This window comes from Salvia hispanica, chromosome 2 (assembly GCF_029641045.1).
Source record: "Salvia hispanica isolate PSC_SH4W2 chromosome 2, Shi_PSC_v1, whole genome shotgun sequence".
Lineage (NCBI taxonomy): Eukaryota > Viridiplantae > Streptophyta > Magnoliopsida > Lamiales > Lamiaceae > Salvia > Salvia hispanica.
In genome coordinates this window covers 6253059-6272956 of record NC_142693.1, presented here as the reverse complement: position 1 = coordinate 6272956, position 19898 = coordinate 6253059, and the positions used below count along the sequence as shown (strand labels likewise).

The window sequence follows — 19898 nt, the reverse complement described above, 5'->3', positions numbered from 1 at the left end:
ATAAAAAGAAAGATATAATATCAGCTTTACAAATATTAAAAGCTCTCATACTCAAATTTTAGTAAGTCTCTGTTTTTAACTTCAAAGTTAATAGGTTGTGCATCGTTTTTCAGTGTATATTGTCGGCCTATGTTTGATGATCGCCTAAACATTTTCTCAACACAAAATAAAATAATATTTTGTGAGGTTTGATGGATGATTCAGTTTCAAAGCACTTGAAATTTGAGTCTCTTAACAACTACTCATATTCAATAACTACTCATACTAAATAATACCTGAATTAAAATGTTTTAATACTATAAATATAAACTAATACTCCCCAATCTTTTAAGATTAAGAATATAAACTATTTTTATTTTGGTCTATTCCTAATAATACTTCAATTTTTTTTCCTATTATCTCTCTTTTACTTTACTTAAAAGGTTCATATTTTTAATGGTCGGATAAAATATTATTACTAAATAATAGCCTGAATTAATAGTATTATATTGTAATTTATTCTCTTTAATGCCATTTTTCTGTCTTTTGCTTTTTTTTGGATGGGAACCCGTTGCTGTTGTTGATAATACATTTCTTTTCTTCCTTAATTTTAACCACTTTACTAAGAAAAGTAAATACAATACTTACTTAAAATACTAGGTGTAGGACGAAGTTTTTTCGATCTTATCGTACATCCTTTATACTAAGTACTCCTATGTAAGAAACTAAGAGAATTCTACACATTTTTAAACCTAAATAATGAAAGATTTCTTGAGTACTAAATATCAAATTTCTGAAGATAATCTAAATTAACTAAAACTATAAATTTTAAGTGAATCAAAATTAATGATTCACATGTACATGTTAAATACGATGTACCTATTAATCATATGTAGTAATTATTTAGGTATGAAAATATTCTTAACAACCTAGATCGATCTAAATGTACTTATATATGTACTACTGTATATATAGCTTCATAACTGCGATCTTACTCTTTTTTTTTTTTTTTTGGCATGTACTTAAAAAATGCGAAGAAATATAATTTGAAGATGCTAGTGGATATAAGTCTTATTTTTATAACTCATACTAGCTAGTCCAAAATGAAAATGTATATAAAAGTAAGATTCATATTCATGAGACACTAGTCTCGTATCCAGAATTTATATACATTAGCCTGTTAAATTTTGATTTTGCTATCTATCCCCGTCTCACGCCATAGCATGATACTCGTAGTTTATACATCTGTTTTTTTGTTTTCATTAGCCAAAAAAACTTTAAACAACTTAGGAGTGGTGAAGTATAGAGTTCAACACTACTAAAAGCTAACAAAACAGCAAGTGACCAAAGGCCAAATGCACAGACATGAGAAGGAAACAAAGAATACTTACGAGGATATAATGTTATATAAATTTATTTAAATCTATCTATATAAGTTTGCTACTACGTACTTAGTGTTACATAAATCTGTTTAAATGGACAGCATGTTACATAAATGTGTTTAAATCTAAAATTTATCTAATTAAGTTGTTAAGTCTACATAATTTTATCTATGTGGGTTGTTACTCAATATATAATATGACTCAGACCTGTATAGACATGTACGTACCACGTCATACGTACTACTAGCTAGTACTTTTTCTCTTATCACTCTCGTATCTCCGTTCCATAGTAATGGAGCCGTTTTTTTTTCGGCACGAAGATTAAGAAAAATTGTGTTAGGTGAGACCATCCGCATCGCGTCTCGATGCTGTCTTTATCTCGTCTCGGAGAGACGAGAAAACATCGAGACGGCGATGCAACATTCCATCTCGTCCCGGGCTCGTCGCGCGTCTCGCGCAGAAGAAGACGCTAGCGCTAGGCGTGACACCCACTCGCCGGCCCGCGAGTGGGTGTCGTCACGATGATGTCATAAATAATTTTTTTATAAAAAAATTCAATTTTCAGAAAAAAAAAATTTAAAATTTTTTTAAACCGTAATATTACCGTTGAGCGGTAAAAAATTTGTTTTATTTTTTATTTTTTTTATTTTTTTATTCTATAAATACTCCTCTTTCTACTCTTTCATTCTCCATTCTACACACAAACACACATCTATTCTTCTCTCAAACCATCTCTCTTTCCTCTCCAAATTTTGTAAAAATGTTCGGTGACGGAAACTCCGGCGACTCTGGCGGGTTCGACTTGAACGCGTTTGGCAACTGGGGGGCATGTACAACGTTTTTGGGTGCTACCAGTTCCGGTTCGTCGCCGGGCACCCAAGGCTCGTCGACGCCGACGGCATATCAAACACCACATTTTAATGTGGATGCATACTATCGTCCCTCCCCCAGAGGTACGGGCAAACGCAGGGATTATCCCAAATTAGGGAGAATTTTCCAGATGAACGCACTCCGGAAAACCTTCCGATAGGAGGAGGATGAGGCGGTGGAGGCTCCGCCAGTTGCGACGTAGATGCCGAGGAGGAAGAGGGCGAGGAGGAGGAGGATCTAGGCCGTCATCCATACAACCCGCAAGGAGACGTTGGCTCTGTACAACGCTTGGGTCAGCATCTCGTATGATCCCATCGTCGGGATGATTCGCCGGCGGAGTATTTAAATTTTTTGTTTTTTTAATTTCTGGTATTCTAAATTATGTCTTTTTTTATTTTTTTTAGATGTTAATTATGTGTTTTTTTATTTTTTTAGGATTTTACATTGTAATTTTATTTTATTTAAAGAAGTCTGTTTTTATTAATTGAATTTGTTGGAAACAAAAATAAAAAATGAAATTTGATTAGATATTATTAGATTTGTTTTAGGATATTCTTGTATCCCCACATATTATAAATATGTGTGGAGTATTCCATAGCATTCAATCAATAAGAATATCAATATTATCGTTCATTCTTTTCTCCATAGAGAGACAACCGTCGTGCTCGACGGGCACTCGCCCACGACAGATATTTATCGATCGCCGATCATCCCGATAAGAGGTTTATCCTATCATGTTGTCTCTTAGTTAAGAGATAGGTGAAAAGTACAGTGGGGCCCATGAATAGTGAAAAGATGAGACGGTTAAAAAACGGATAAGAGACATGGATGCGGATGACCTGAGTTAAGTAAAAAGGAGAATAAAGTGGAAAATGGAAAAGATAGAGAGATGAAAAGAGAAAAAAGTAAGAGAGAGTAAAATAGGTGTGGAAAAATGTGACTTTTACTAAAAGAGGAAATGTCTATTATTATGGAACGTACCAAAATGACAAAATGACTCTATTACTATGGAACGGAGGAAATAAAATTTATACTGTATACATGTATCATTCTTAAATCTGTTTAAAATGGGATTTTATATTCCATTCAAGTCACAAACTCAATCGTATTGTGATAATCGTGTTTAATAGATCTCAAATCTCAGTATGAAGATGATGACAAAATATATACAGTATACTACTTCAATCATTCAATAGGAGTACCAACTTTGGTTGAAAATTGGTCTACTACGGTCTACAGAAATTAATTTTATTAAATATGTCACATGAGTTTAAATATTCGTAAAACGGTTTGACTCCCAAGATGACGACTTATAGTATATAATTTTAATACTAAAACTTAGAATTTTATTGAATAATACGGAAATTACATAACTAAAATTCTAATATTAAAATTTATTTTAAACGATGAAATATGTATTCCTAAACTGCTTGTGGATAAGAAGCTACAGCCGCAGAAGAGTTACACCAGAAAAATGTTGCGGGCCTGCTGAGTGGGCCACGTGGTGTTCCAGGGGGCTCTGGCTCACCAGCCTCCCCTCCCTCGTGAGCCAACCGGCGAGACAGGACACCCGCAATGCCGGCTCGCCGCTGACTCGTCCCCTGGGACGAGACCCAGCCTACTTTGGGCTGTGTTGTGGGTGCCCTTAAAATCTCCTATAATATGGTGCTTTAACGCTCACTTCCTAAGAGCCGTTTCTTATTTATGCTTATACACTAGAGACCAATTTTGCCATGAGCATTGCATATTTACACCATTTCGCTTGCTTTTTAAAAATTATAAATTACTTCCTTCGTCCGCTATTAGGAGTCTCGTTTATCGGCAGCACGGGTTTTAAGAAATGATAAGAAAAGTTGATGGAAAAAAGTTAGTGGAATAAGGGTCTCGCTTATATATATTAGTTTTAAATTAAATATGTGTGAAATAAGTTAGTGAAAGGTGGGAACCTATTACCATTTATGGTAAAAGTGAACTGGTACTCCTATTCGCGGACGGAGGGAGTATCAATTTTACAAATTTCGCAATTATCATATATGTTACCTCTCCAATGACATACGTAGAAATGTGGCAATCGACTTATATTGTGGACAGAACGACGTCTATATCGCGATGTCATATGAACACACATTTTTTTTTATTTTAACACCTTCACGGTCGAGGGTTATATGTACACACTTATATGTACATAAACATTAATTCACGCACAGTGGCAGATCTAGGGGGCGGAGGGGGCGACCGCCCCTTCCGTGTGACTATTTTCTCTTTAATCGCTCCCTTCATGTGACTATTTTTCCTTTATCCGAACGTAAAATTGTTATGTCCGCCTCTCCTTTTGCCTTCGGTGTGTCTGAAAATTAAAAAAATAGCCATGTCTGTCATAAACCAAGCTAGTAGGGAGTAGTATATTGTTCCGCCTCCTCCGATTCGTATTCTGGATCGGCCACTGTTCATGTATCCCACCGAGGTCTACAGATGAAATAATTGGTGAAATTTGTAGATTTTGTGATTTATGATTTTATTTTAAAAATATGCCGAATTCGTGATTTATTTTCTAATTTGTCTTTATTACTATAATTGTCGCTCTGATTTGGCAAGCAAGAAAAGAAGCTTGTCATTATTGCGCACGCACTTGATCCTAAATTCCAATTTTAAATGGCTCTTAACTTTTCTTTATCACTTTTAATTTATTATTTTAACACTAATGATAATAACGCGTGAATATATACAATGTTATAAATCCTCACAAATATGCTTTTGTCGATAGATACTTTCATAAAGTAAATAAAGGTACGAGATTCAGAATATAAAATTATCGGTAAATATTTTGGTAAATTAAGAGTAAAGAATGTGCTTCATGTGAGCACCACTCTCGTTTGACGCACGTTTAATATTGTTTATTTTGATTTTTATATTAGTTTGATACTAATACATTAAAAATGTAATTAAAATTTTAATTTTTTTTAAAATTCATAAAAATCAAAGCTCGCTTCACTTATTCTTCTCTATAATTTTTATTAAAATAACAATTCAAGTTATGATTTTTATGAATTTTGTGATATTAAAAGTTTCAATTTAATGTATTAGAATCAAACTAAGTATATAAATCAAAACGAACAAAGTTAAACGTGCATGATATGAAAGTGATGTTCACATAAAGTATATCATTCCTCGGTAAATTAAATCAGGCTTACTTAAAAATGAAACCAACACAGCCAATAACCATGTATGATGATAACCGATTAATATTGTGATAAATTTCCTTCAAATTCGACTCTACATGCCCTAAAATAAAAAAATAATACCTTCTAAATTAATGAATTATTGGACTTAATTTAACCAAATACTCATTTGTATCCATCAATAAGTTGAAATAGATAAACAATATACGCATACAATATACACATATAATATACTTATATTCGTGAAACTGAATTAATCCTAGTATTGTAACATTACCATGGCAACATACACGTACAATATATTCCTTCATTCCACCGTAAACCATTCGTATTTCTTTCAGGAACGTATATAATAGTATATCCCTCATTCCACCATAAATTAATTGCACGGGAGTACACTCTAATTATGAGTGTACTCCTATATTTTAATTCTCACTATGTACATTTATATTTTGAATAAATGCATATACTTCATTCCTTACGATCAATTTAAGCCTGCAAATTACACTACGGATAATTTAACAAATAAATAATGAATAATGGTAAAATTCTAACTGATTCTAAAAAAATGAAATTATAAATCATCAAGTTTACAACAATTACCATATTATAAACATTATTCCACCGTAATTACAAAGTTTGGAAATTTTGTTGAACTCTGTTATAAAAAGTGTACAACTGACCAATATTTAGCCATTATTGGTGGTTTATTGGTAATTTCCCCTTTTTTTTATTTTTATATTACTACTACTCATATATGCATTTAATATCAGCGTTGCATTTTTTTCCCTATATAAGGTGCTGGTGAATGCTGATAAAAAAAAAACATAGAGAAAATGGCTACAAAACCAGGGCTCCTTACTGACTGGCCATGGAAGCCTCTTGGAAGCTTCAAGGTATTCTATTCTCTTCCTCACCACTCATTCTTCTTTGCATACATGTTTCATTTTAGTTTTAAATCTCACACTTTCCAGTTCTTGCAATGAACACCATTTTTTCTTTTTTTAATTTTTCAGTCTCATGATATTTAATGAAACTTCCCTATTTTAGTATATAGTGTTGGCTCCATGGGTGCTGCACAGCCTCTACTATGTTGCCACAAAAGGAAAAAATGAGCTGGACTACACTTATCTCCTCATTCTCCCATTTCTCCTCTCAAGAGCTCTCCACAACCAGATATGGATTTCCATCTCTCGCCACAGAAACGCCAAAGGCAGCAACAAAATCGTGGACAGAGCCATTGAATTCGAACAAGTCGACAGAGAAAGCAACTGGTTTATTTCAAATTCCATTTCTACCCCTTTTTTAATTTAAAAACATTTAATTTAACTGATTTTGTTACAGGGATGATCAGATTCTGCTAAATGGACTCCTCTTCTACATTTTCAGCTCCTTTCTCCCAATCGCCTCTTCCTTGCCAGCGTGGAGGACTGACGGCGTCGTTATAACGGCGCTTCTCCACGCCGGCCCGGTCGAGTACCTCTACTACTGGCTCCACAGAGCCCTGCACCATCATTATCTCTACTCGAGATACCATTCCCACCACCATTCCTCTATGGTTACTGAGCCAATCACATGTAATCGTAAAAATTGGTTAATTTAATTAGCACGTACTAAATACTAATGTGTTCGTTTTGGGAAGAAATTGAAATTGACTAACGTTTGTGTGATGCAGCTGTGATACATCCGTTTGCAGAGCACATAGCTTATTTTTTGCTCTTTGCGATTCCGCTTCTCGGAACGGTGATTACCGGGACGGCCTCGCTGTCGGCGCAGTTCGGATACATCACCTACATTGATTTCATGAACAACATGGGCCATTGCAACTTTGAATTCATCCCTACATGGCTCTTTTCTATGTTCCCTCCCCTTAAATACTTCATGTATACCCCCTCGTAAGTAAATTGTTACGAATCTAGATCATATTCTTCGTGTTATTATGTTATTTTTGTTATGTATCATTAGATGACGACATGAATTCCTAACGGCCGGTTCCAATTTTGAGTAAATTTGAGATAATCGTGTCTACTATGTGATTTTTGTTATGTATCATTAGATGATGACGAGAATTCTTATTAGGTACCACTCGCTCCACCACACTCAGTTCCGAACCAACTACTCGCTATTCATGCCGCTGTATGACTGCATCCACGGGACTATCGACAGGTCGTCTGACGCCCTGCACGCGAGTGCCCTCGAGAGGAGGCGGCCGGAGTCTCCTGACGCGGTCCACCTGACGCACCTCACCACGCCCGAGTCCATCTTCCATCTCCGGGTGGGATTCGCGTCGTTTGCTTCGAGGCCTCATGACTCGAGATGGAGCACGTGGCTGATGTGGCCGGTATCGTCGCTCGGCTTCTTCATCTATGGCAGCAGCACGTTTCTTGCCGAGACAAATCTGTTAGGGAAACGAAAGCTGCAGACGTGGACCGTGCCACGATACAGTGTGCAGGTAGTAACAAACACCATTTCCCACACGTTTCTATGTCTCCATTTGAAATGGATCATCACCTCATTCACTGTTTGCTCTTTAAATCTAGTATGGCCTAAAATGGCAAACACAAGCTATCAATAGCTTGATCGAAGAAGCAATATTCGAAGCTGATGTACGAGGTTGCAAAGTTGTAACCTTAGGATTGCTCAATCAGGCAACTCCTCTTAACAACCAATCTTCACTAATTAATTTGCCATTACTCATTCTGTTATATTAATTGATTTGATGAATTATCAGAGTGAGGAACTGAACAAAAGTGGACAACTTTTTATTGAAAGACACCCTAAACTGAAGACTAAAGTTGTTGATGGAAGCAGTCTAGCAGTAGCCATTGTCCTAAACAACATTCCCAAAGGAACAACTCAAGTCCTATTCAGAGGAGCTCTCTCCAAGCTTGCTTTTGCTATTGTATCCGCTTTGTCCCACCGCGGCATTCAGGTCTCTCTCCCTCTCTTGAAATCAATCAATACAAGAAATTGAATTTGAATTTGTTTCAGGTTGCAACATTTTATGAAACTGAGAAGCTTAAGCTATCTTCAACAACTGAGGCTGAAGTTGAAATCTCCAAAAGTTACACTCAGAAGGTGAGAAGTATTTCATAATGTTTTTTGTGAAGAGAGAAGAGACATTGAGAGTATTAGAGAATGATTGTAGGTATGGATAGTTGGAGATGGATTATCCAAAGATGAACAACTCAAGGCACCAAAGGGCACTCTCTTCATTCCTTTCTCCCATTTCCCTCCACAAAAGGCGCGCGACGACGCCTTCTACTGCCACACGCCTTCCATGATCGTCCCTCCCTCCGTCCATAACCTGCATTCCTGTGAGGTTAGTACGTTGGCAAATGAAACAAACAAATATCTCACGTTAGTATAAAGAGATATCAGAAACCACGGTGTATGTACAAGCTTCTATAAGCTTTTAGTCAACATTTGGTAATTATTGTTTTTGAAATTTGGTGTAGAATTGGCTGCCGAGAAGAGTCATGAGTGCTGCCCGTGTAGCCGGAATACTGCACGTGGTCGAAGGGTGGGATGTGCACGAGTGCGGTAACTCCATTTTCGACATCGACAAAATATGGGAGGCTGCTATCAAACATGGCTTTCGCCCTACAACTATTTCCATCTAAATAATTCCACCACATATCTATGACTATAGTCTCTATATATAAGAGGTTGGTAGACCATATATATATATCGATATATAGAATAAGAAGTAGTAGTAATAAATATTATATGTACCCAAAACACCCATTTTATGTGTGGCTAATCTATGTGTGTGTGGAGACGAGTAGTATCTTTTAGTAATACATTTATCTTGATTTCTGGTATTTAAAAAAGTTATTGACTTATCAATGTTATAAACTATACTATGAAATTAAATTTTAAATTACGTGTAGTCAACTTTAATGAACCAAGAAAGGGGTTCAAAGGATCGAGGGCTTGTTATTTGAATAGAAATGTCGATTGGCTTTTTCTGTCATATAAAGATCAATTATGGGTTGCAAATTAAGTAAAGTGGGGTTTGTTTGTTATTTACAAATAGATAGGAGAGGCTAAAATAAGGGAGATTTTTATCCAAATCGCAGAGAATGAATAATTGTTTATTAACTGACTATTGTAATCGGAAATGGAAACGAATTAAATGCAGCAGCTAGTCATATTGCTTAATTAAGTGGGCTGACTACTTGTTGTATGTGGATTATAGGCCATTGAATGTGCTTTAACTAATCATTAATTATGATGAAAATATCATTGACTCATTGAGCAATGCATGATAAAAATAACTAAATTATAAAGTATACCCAGATAATTAAACACGTAAGTGATTCGTAGTAACAATTAAAATCGATTTAGCTCATATCACGATGGGTATAATTAATATCACCTAAAAATAACCTCTGTATTTTAATATCATCCTTCTATTTCAAGTACAAGTAAAATTTAGTTATTTATTGATCACTGCCTCTAATAACTAACTAGTATCACACTTGTGCTATCCACAATTAATATATTTTTAATATATTAATTTTAATTTTAAATTAATTAAATAAAATTAGAATCAATATTAACAATGAACAATATGAATAACAATTTTAGTTATATGAGAATCAAACATCTATACAAAATCAACATTAAAGCATAATAAATTTGAACTAAATAACATAATATATGTATAAACATTAAATCACGGAATATGAAGATAAAATTCTATCACAATAAAGAATTAAACACAATGATAATTACTCATGATTTTTAAAGTCATCCGCCTCATCTAAAACTACAATAAAATAAGAAACAAAATCAATAATCAATAATGTATTAAAATGATCATCCGTAAAACAAAACATAAGATGTGATACTCTAAATGAACATTTAACCACCATTGTCTGGATGTTGCTGCATTTGGTGTTGGTCGGAGCTGGCCCAGAACGGGGGCCAGTATTTGGCGGCGTTGCCGCCAGAGTACTAACGGTGATACGAACTGATTTGGTGGTTGTGTGGGATATGGAAAACTTAGCCTAGCCAAATTACAAGAAGTTGCTTGAATATGATGCTATGTCACCCTCTTTAAAACCAAGCATTTAGAAGAGAATTCAAGAAACATTCGTCTGTGGTCGGGACTGGCACACAAAATCACCATCTACATGTTTTTAATCTTGTAGTTGTACGCGTACCTGCAGCAAAACAACACCTAAAACTCCAAAAATAACAGACTTCTGAATTCCCGAACCTCTTAAACCTGCAATAAATGAACAAATTCATTACAAACAATCATTATGCAGTGGAAGTTGCAAAAAACATCACAATGATTAATTTTCGATCAGGCATCAACCTCTGAAATTACTATAGATAATAACCATTAACTCCCTATTAACTTTAAATAACTCCCCACTCACTTCAAATAATTACCCACCAAGTAACCGTATCAATAACACATTAATATTTAACTCTGAAATAACTCCCCACTAACTTCAAATAATTACCCACCAAGTAACTGTATCAATAGCATATTAGTAATATTTACGTACTAAAATTCGGTAAAAAGAAAAACACTTTTATTTAAATAATAATATCTATTTTAAAAAGATATTTCCCTAAATACCCCTAAACTCCCTTTTTATATATTGTATAGATAACGAAACCATAACATATATATGCACCTCAAATTCAAAAAAGTTACTCCTACAATTTTTGAACAACCAAAAATATGCACACACTCTCTTTTAATACTTGTAGGGTCAGAGTAACAACACTCTATTTTTTTTGTAAACTTCAATAGTGATTTCGTGTATAAAAAGAGAAAGATATATTTATCAGCTTTTCAAATATTACAAGCTTTCAAACTCAAATTTTAGCAAGTCTTTGTTTTTAACTTCAAAGTTAAAAGGTTGTGTGCATCGTTTTTCTGTGTATATTGTCGGCCTATGTTTGATGATCGCCTAAACATTTTCTCAACACAAAATAAAATAAAATTCTGAATTTGTGAGGTTTGATGGATGATTCAATTTTAAGGCACTTGAATATTTGAGTCTCTTAACAACTACTCATATTAAATAATACCCTGAACTAAAATATTTTAATACTACAAATATAAACTAATACTCCCCAACTCTTAAGATTTGAATATAAACTATTTTCATTTTAGTCCGTCCTTTAAAATTATTCATGTCCGTAAAATTAGGGACGCAATCGCTTGCAAGTTACTTGAGTCATTTCTCTTTTGTGGCAAGAGACCTCTCCACGGCGGCCTCCCGCCGCTGTCCTCTTGGTCTTCCTATTAATATCCTTACCAGCCGTCATAGTCTCCTCAACGATCAACGCCCCCACCAACTCTGGCGCCTTCACGCCGCCGGACAACTACCTCTTCGATTGCGGCAGCCCCACCCCTGCCACCGGCAACCGTGTCTTCGTCGGCGATCCCGAATCCGCTAAATTTCTAGCCTACACCAGCAAACCAATTGCCACGGCGGCGCTGCAGCCCGACCCGACTGTGCCCTCGCGATCTACAACACTGCCAGCGTGTTCGAGAGCGTCGCGACATACACTTTCCACATGAACCAAACCGGTGGCACTGGATTCGGCTCCATTTCGCCCCGGTCCAGAACAACATCGGGAAGGATCTCAAAACCGCTAAATTCAAGGTCACGACGGAGCACCTCGTGTTGATCAGAGCTTCGAGAATCCCCCGAGTGCCACGTGGAGCATGCGGGAGTTTCTCGTCAATGTTACGACGGAGCGATTTTCGGTTGCCTTCACGCCCGACTCGGGCAGCTTTCTTACGTCAGCGCCATCGAGTTCACGTCCGCGCCGGATCTCATGCTTGGCAATAATGCCGCCGCCGTTTTCCCTAAGGGTGATTATTCCGGGTTGGCGAACGTGGCGTATCAGACGGCTTACTGTCTTAACTCTGGCGGCCCGTTGATCACGGCGCAAAATGATACCCTAGGGCGAAATTGGGAGCCCGACCAACCATACCTTGATCCCAAATTCATGGGATCGGCTGCTTCCGTTAAACCTAACGTGATAACCTATCCCGAGGGCGAGTCGCCACTCATCGCACCACCAATGGTTTATGCTACTGCCACCCAAATGGCGGACGCCAATGTTCAGGTGACGTTTTTATACTCCCTAAAAATATGAACTTTTGAACGGGCTGCACAATTGGTAAATAAGTAAGATAAAAAGTAAAAAAAAATGATTAAAGTATTGTTAACAGATAATACATCCAATCTTATCAAAAAGTAAAATGTTCACTAAAATAGAATATGCATAATTTTTAAGGTATGAATGGTGTAACTTATAAGCAAAAGCTTGGATATACAATTTCAAATAGATTGCAAAAGAAAAAATGAATTAAATGATTGCATTATTTTTGCAGGTTTCCAGTTTCAACATTACATGGAGAATGGAGGTCGACCACTCATTCCAATATTTCATTAGCCTCCACTTTCTAGATATTGTGAGCAACGCTGCAAACGAGCTCTATTTCAACGTGTACCTGAACGGGAAACCCGCCATCACCAGACTCGATCTGTCGACGGTGGCTGGCGGCCTGACTGCAGCCTATTTCACAGACTTCATGTTGAACTCAAGTATGGTTACAGAAATGGATCCATTGACGGTCCAACTAGGGCCGACGGGCCAAAACGTGGTCACCAAAAATGCCCTTCTCAACGGCATTGAGGTGTTCAAGATGAACAATTCCGTAGGCAGTTTGGACGGAGAGTTTGGCGTCAATGTTAAAAGGCTCAGTGGCGGCGTCAACGGAACGGTTGCTGTAGTGGGGTTCGCAATGATGTTCGGTGCGTTCAGCGGATTAAGCACAATGGCGGTGAAGTGGAAGAAGAGACCTAAGGATTGGCAAGAGAAGAATAGCTTTTCTTCTTGGCTGTTGCCCATTCACGCGCGAGATGCGAGCTTTTTGTCAGGCGACTTCTTTAGGCTCGAGAAAAAGCCAGGTTTTCTCTTCCAACATGGGTCTAGGCCGATATTTCTCTTTTGTCGAGCTGCAGGAGGCTACCAACAACTGGGAATCCACTGGCATTCATCGGAGTTGGTGGCTTCGGAAACGTGTATCTTGAAACCATCAATAACGGGGTGAAAGTGGCGGTGAAGCGGGGCAATCCGCAGTCGAAGCATAGGATCAACGAGTTCCAAACAGAGATCCAGATTTTGTCGAAGCTCAGGCATCGCCATCTCGTCTCATTGATTGGCTACTGTGATGAGAACGCTGAGATGATCCTGGTGTATGAATTCATGGCAAACGGACCTCTCAGAGACCATCTCTATGGCAAGGATCTTCCCACATTATCATGGAAACAGAGGGTCGAGGCATGTATCGACGCTGCTCACGGTCTACATGATCTCTACACAGATGGATCTTAGGGCATCATTCATTTCGATGTCAAGACCACAAACATTCTCATGGATGAGAACCTCGTGGCCAAGATGGCCGACTTTGGCCTCTCCAAGGACGCCCCGGGAGCCGAGCAAACTCACGTCAGCACGGCCGTCAAGGCAGCTTCGGCTACCACGACACTGAGTACTTCAGCAAATAACAACCTACAGATAAATTAGATGTATATTCTTTTGGGGTCGTGCTATTTGAGGCGCTATGCGCCCCCGCCATCAACTCTGCATTGCCCAGGGAGCAGGTGAACCTAGCTGAATGGGAAATGCAGTGAAAGAGGAAGGGCCTCCTCGAAAAGATCATAGATCCAACATTGGTGGACCATATCAGCCCCGAGTCTATGGCCAAATTCACCGAGGCTGCTGAGAAATGCTAGGCGGAGTACGGGGTGGATAGGCCCACCATGGGCGATGTGCTCTGGAATTTGGAGTATTCGCTTCAGATGTAGGAGTCTTGGTTGCAGGAACATGGTGACGTGGCAGCAACCCCGTCTTCGCCTCACATTGTTGTTCCTACACCAAATGAAGACGCTCCTGCTTGTGCGGTGGTGTCTGAGCCTGCGCCACTGACTGCAGTAGTCAACAATTGAGGAGGGTAGAGCTCCTGGTGAAGAAGCTCAAGCCATCGAAGAGCACTCGGGAACTGCCATGTTCGCGCAATTTGTAGCTCTTAACAGCCGCTAGATGTCACGAGATCCTTCCATGGTCAGATAAATTAATCCCACACTATCATGGAGAATACGACATAGACGACTGAATGTGTTTCTATCCATCCTCAAATTATCCATGCATGACCTGTCTGTCAAACGCACAAGCCTATCTAAATGTCTTACATGCGTATGGATTGAATTTATAATATGTGATTGGTTAATTCTATCTACGCACTTGAACTTGTGTGTTTGCGAGCCAATAAGTGTGATCATTAAAGATACGAGGAGCATGTTAATTTGATGATTATGTATTATCTCCTCCAACAAAAGCAACAAGGATGTCATTTCATTACCCCTACGTTCTCTCTGAACAAGTATTACACACGTTTTAACATATTGCTGGTGAAAAAATATCAATCAAAGCTAGAAAGAGAAGCAAAGACACAAACCGATATGAGAATAGCGGTGCACTCAACATCCTCTAATCGTCTAACTTTGATTAAAACAACAAGATTCGCTGTAAAATGCCGCAATGCAAGTAGTTGACTATCAAATATATCATAAAACCGACACAAGACAAACAAATTACAAGGTCATCAATAAACAACAAGATCATCCGAAACACAAATCTAATGTAAATAGAAGTGAACTCAATAGCTAAGTTTCATATAAATGAACAACTAATTCCTAAGTCCAGATTCGGAGAACACTGACATTTACAACCTAGAACCAATTAGAAGTTGTAGACGCAAAATGATAGAACAAATACATGAATTAATCTCAAAATTAAGCGCGTTTTTGAAGCAATTTAAGCGAGTTTTTGAAGCAAATTGATACCAATTTTAAAAAATACATCAACCCAGGCTGAAGCAATGGTGGTAGTCGAATTACAGTCTCAAATCCAAAATTTGCCTTGCAAATTGGTGTACCTTACGAGCGGCTTCTTCACCTGCCATGGATAACCGAGGAAGAATCGTTATTCCGAAAAGAGTCGAGCTTCCCAGATGTTTCCAACACTTTGCGTCAATTTGAAGATTTGAATCCATTACAATTGAAGAATTGATTCAGAAAACGAAGTGAATTACATTCAATCGTAGAGAATTACCTTTAATCGTCGCCGACTAATTCCTCGACGAATATTGTGAACTTTGACGGCGCGGTTGATGCTAGTGTCGCCCAAATTGAGTATGAAATTGAAGGAGATAAGAGCGAGAGAAGGGGTTTTAGACAAGAGAGCCTTAAAACCACAATATGGATCCATAGCATAGCTACTTATCACAGCCGAATGTAGAGTTAGTGTTGTAGAGGAATGTCAGTTAGCTATCATAAATATTTTCGGGTCATGGTGTTTATCACGGGTCGTCGTATAACTCTATCGGACCAAACAAAAACTATATAGAACCTAGATAGAAGGCTATATCTATGGCTATCATACCAATCAAACAACCCCTAATAATATAGTTTTTGTTGAGGTGTAAAAGTGCAGAAATTAAACAAAGTTTAGGTTAAGCCAAGGACAACTATGATATTTGATTAAAGGGTAAATATGTAAAACACCACTAATCATTTCATAGACAGTATCAGACGCTGAAAAAACCCTACCCAAATCCTCATCACAGAACTCGCCACCACCAATCGGCGCCTCAACCACCGGCGACCCAATAGCTTCGAACTGCGCTTTTTTTTTCTACTTCTTCCTCATAGCGTCGGTTTTTGTCAAGTAGAATAGGCGATGGGAAAAAACAAGAGTAATAAGGGCGGAGGCGAAAATCAGCAATCTCCTTGCACAATTTTCGTTGCGAATTTGCCGTTTTCACTAACTAACGCTCAGTAGCTTCTCACATACTGATTTCTTGCTCCTTTGTCTATTTCCCGTAATATTTATTATACATGTGTTATAAATATGCACATAGTATTTGTTAATATTTGTCTCTAATGGTTTTGGCATTAGTTGGAAGAAGCGTTCAGTGATGTCGGACCAATACGATGATGTTTTATGGTTATGAAGAAGGGTATGCTACTCAAGCTGTATTTTTTATTTTTATTTTTTTAAATTGATACTTGTATGGTTTATGCTAGCTTAAACAATTTTTCCTTCTACATTAATGATTCTCATTGCACTTTTTGTGTATGCTAGGGTCAACTGAACACCGAGGATTTGGCTGTGTTCAATTGTAAGTCGTTTTTGGATTTTGGAGTGATCATTTGTCTGAACTGGCACAAGGTATGACTAATATACTTACTGGATTTATGATCTGATTACTGTGTTGTTGTTGAAGATGTCAATCGTGATGTTGAGCTGAAAAATGGTACAACTCTTGGTGGTCGTAAGATCGTGGCTAAACTAGCTACACATCGTGCTCCACTTGAGCAAAGTCGAGCTAAAGGGATCAAGGTCTTGTGAGTATGTTATTGAACAACATGCTCTTATATGTAAAATTTTACGTTGATGTGTTAGTTATTTGTCTTCTCATTGTCACGTGAATATGTGCTCATTTTGGAGGCAATGTTTCAATCTTTTGTTTTTCTCTCACTCTTTAGGCCAAATTCGCCGAGGCTGCCGAGAAATGCTTGGCAGAGTACGGGGTGGATAGGCCCACCATGGGCGATGTGCTATGGAATTTGGAGTATTCGCTTAAGATGTAGGAGTCTTGGTTGCAGGAACACGGAGATGCGGCAGCGACCTCGTCTTCGCCTCACGTTGTTGTCCCTACACCAGATGAAGACGCTCCTGCTTGTGCGATGGTGCCTAAGTCTGCGCCACTGACTGCAGTAGTCAACAATTGAGGAGGGTAGAGCTCCTGGTGAAGAAGCTCAAGCAATCGAAGAGCACTCGGGAACTGCCATGTTCGCGCAATTTGCAGCTCTTAACGACCGCTAGATGTCACGAGATCCTCCGTTGTAAAATTTATAAAATCTATTACTACTATGGTTTTAACAGTACATACCGTGTGTAAGTGGGAAAATCCTCTATTCTATACCATTTTGGTCGTGCAAGCTGTTGATTGTTACAATATGAAACCAATATTGTTATGTGGGGAATACAACCATAGCTAACTTCTTATTCATCATTTTCCCATCATCTTTTTTGTAATATACATCTACATGGATTATCATAGAGGGATTAGAGAGATTGATGGATGGATTTTACTACTATTGATGATGCTACTATTAAATGCATAATCTTTAACAACTGGATTCACAAAGTGTTTTAGATCACTTGGGTGAAATTATTTGTTTCACTTCTTGTTCAACTTTTATTTTCCTTGGTTTTATTTTCTTCTTATTATAAAATAATTATATAGGTCCGAATATGGTTTATATAGTTTCTAAGTAATTAATTTTAAAATTTTTAGTTGAATATTAGGGTTACTAAATTCAGTAGTATGATGTAATTTTTTAAGTTTAAACTTGTAGTTTAAATGTGATATAGTTTTTGTTAAGGTGCAAACGTGTAGAAAAAAAAAACTATTAAGTTAAGCCAAGGATAACTACGGTAATTCAAATTTGATTTAAGGGTAAATACGTAAAACACCACTAACCATTTCATAGACATTATCAGGCACTGGAAAAGACCCTTCATAAATCCTCGACACGAACTCAACAGTCGCCACCACAAATCGGCGCCTCAACCGCCGGTGACCCGACAACTTCGAACTGTGCTTTTTTATCCTACTTCTTCCTCATATCGTAGATTTTTTTTCCACAAGTATAATTAGCGATAGGAAAAAACAAGAGTAAGAAAGGCGGAGGCGAAATCAACAATCTCCATCAACCATCTTCGTTGCGAATTTGTCGTTTTCATTAACCAACGCTCAGGTAACTTCTCACATACTGATTTCGTGTTCTTTTGTTTGTTTCTTGTAATATTTGTTATACATGTGTGTAAATACGCACATATTTGTTAATATTTGTCTCTAATGGTCTTGACATTAATTGGAAGAAGCTTTCAATGATGTCAGACCAATATGATGATGTTTTATGGTTATGAAGAAGGGTATGCTACTCGAGCTGGGTTTTTTATTTTTATTTTTTAAATTGATACTTGTATAGTTTATGTTAGCTTAAACACTTTTTTCCTTCTACATTTATGCTTCTCATTGCACTTTTTGTGTATGCTAGGGTCAACTGAACACCGAGGATTTGGCTGTGTTCAATTGTAAGTCGTTTTTGGATTTTGGAGTGATCATTTGTCTGAACTGGCACAAGGTATAACTAATATACTTACTGGATTTATGATCTGATTACTGTGCTGTTGTTGAAGATGCCAATCGTGCTGTTGAGCTGAAAAATGGTACAACTCTTGGTGGTCGTAAGATCGTGGCTAAACTAGCTACACATCGTGCTCTCACTTGAGCAACGTTGAGCTAAAGGGAATCAAGGACTTGTGAGTATGTTATTGAACAACATGCTCTTATATGTAAAATTTTACGTTGATGTGTTAGTTATTTGTCTTCTCCCTGTCACGTGAATATGTGCTCATTTTGGAGGCAATGTTTCAACCTTTTGTTTTTCTCTCGCTCTTTAGGCCAAATTCGCCGAGGCTGCCGAGAAATGCTTGACGTAGTACTGGGTGGATAGGCCCACCATGGGCGATGTGCTCTAGAATTTGGAGTATTCGCTTCAGATGCAGGAGTCTTGGTTACAGGAACACGGAGACGCGGCAGCGACCTCGTCTTCGCCTCACGTTGTTGTCCCTACACCAGATGAAGACGCTCCTGCTTGTGCGATGGTGCCTAAGTCTGCGCCACTGACTGCAGTAGTCAACAATTGAGGAGGGTAGAGCTCCTGGTGAAGAAGCTCAAGCAATCGAAGAGCACTCGGGAACTGCCATGTTCGCGCAATTTGCAGCTCTTAACGACCGCTAGATGTCACGAGATCCTCCGTTGTAAAATTTATAAAATCTATTACTACTATGGTTTTAACAGTACATGCCGTGTGTAAGTGGGAAAATCCTCTATTCTATACCATTTTGGTTGTGTAAGTTGTTAATTGTTACAATATGAAACCAATATTGTTATGTGGGGAATACAACCATAGCTAACTTCTTATTCATCGTTTTCCCATCATCCTTTTTGTAATATACATCTACATGGATTATCATAGAGGGATTAGAGAGATTGATGGATGGATTTTGCTACTATTGAAGATGCTACTATTAAATGTATAATCTTTAGCAACTGGATTCACAAAGTGTTTTAGATCATTTGGGTGAAATTATTTGTTTCACTTCTTGTTCAACTTTTATTTTCCTTGGTTTTATTTTCTTCTTATTATAAAATAATTATATAGGTCCGAATATGGTTTATATAGTTTCTAAGTAATTAATTTTAAAATTTTTAGTTGAATATTAGGGTTACTAAATTCAGTAGTATGATGTAATTTTTTAAGTTTAAACTTGTAGTGATAGTTTTAAATGTGATATAGTTTTT

At 37.5% G+C, this 19898-nt stretch overlaps 1 protein-coding gene and 1 pseudogene across 1 annotated transcript; both read left to right on the top strand.

The window, feature by feature from the left end:
- Nucleotides 1-6191: 6191 nt before the first annotated feature.
- On the top strand, nucleotides 6192-9211 carry LOC125212942 (very-long-chain aldehyde decarbonylase CER1-like). Its single transcript, XM_048113257.2, has 10 exons — nucleotides 6192-6306; nucleotides 6461-6684; nucleotides 6755-6987; nucleotides 7086-7305; nucleotides 7490-7862; nucleotides 7951-8058; nucleotides 8142-8342; nucleotides 8402-8488; nucleotides 8559-8732; nucleotides 8869-9211. The coding sequence occupies exons 1-10, from the start codon at nucleotides 6247-6249 to the stop codon at nucleotides 9031-9033; spliced, it is 1845 nt and encodes a 614-aa protein (XP_047969214.1). The 5' UTR covers nucleotides 6192-6246; the 3' UTR covers nucleotides 9034-9211.
- Nucleotides 9212-9771: 560 nt separating this feature from the next.
- On the top strand, nucleotides 9772-19334 carry LOC125185508 (putative receptor-like protein kinase At2g21480; annotated as a pseudogene).
- Nucleotides 19335-19898: the final 564 nt, after the last annotated feature.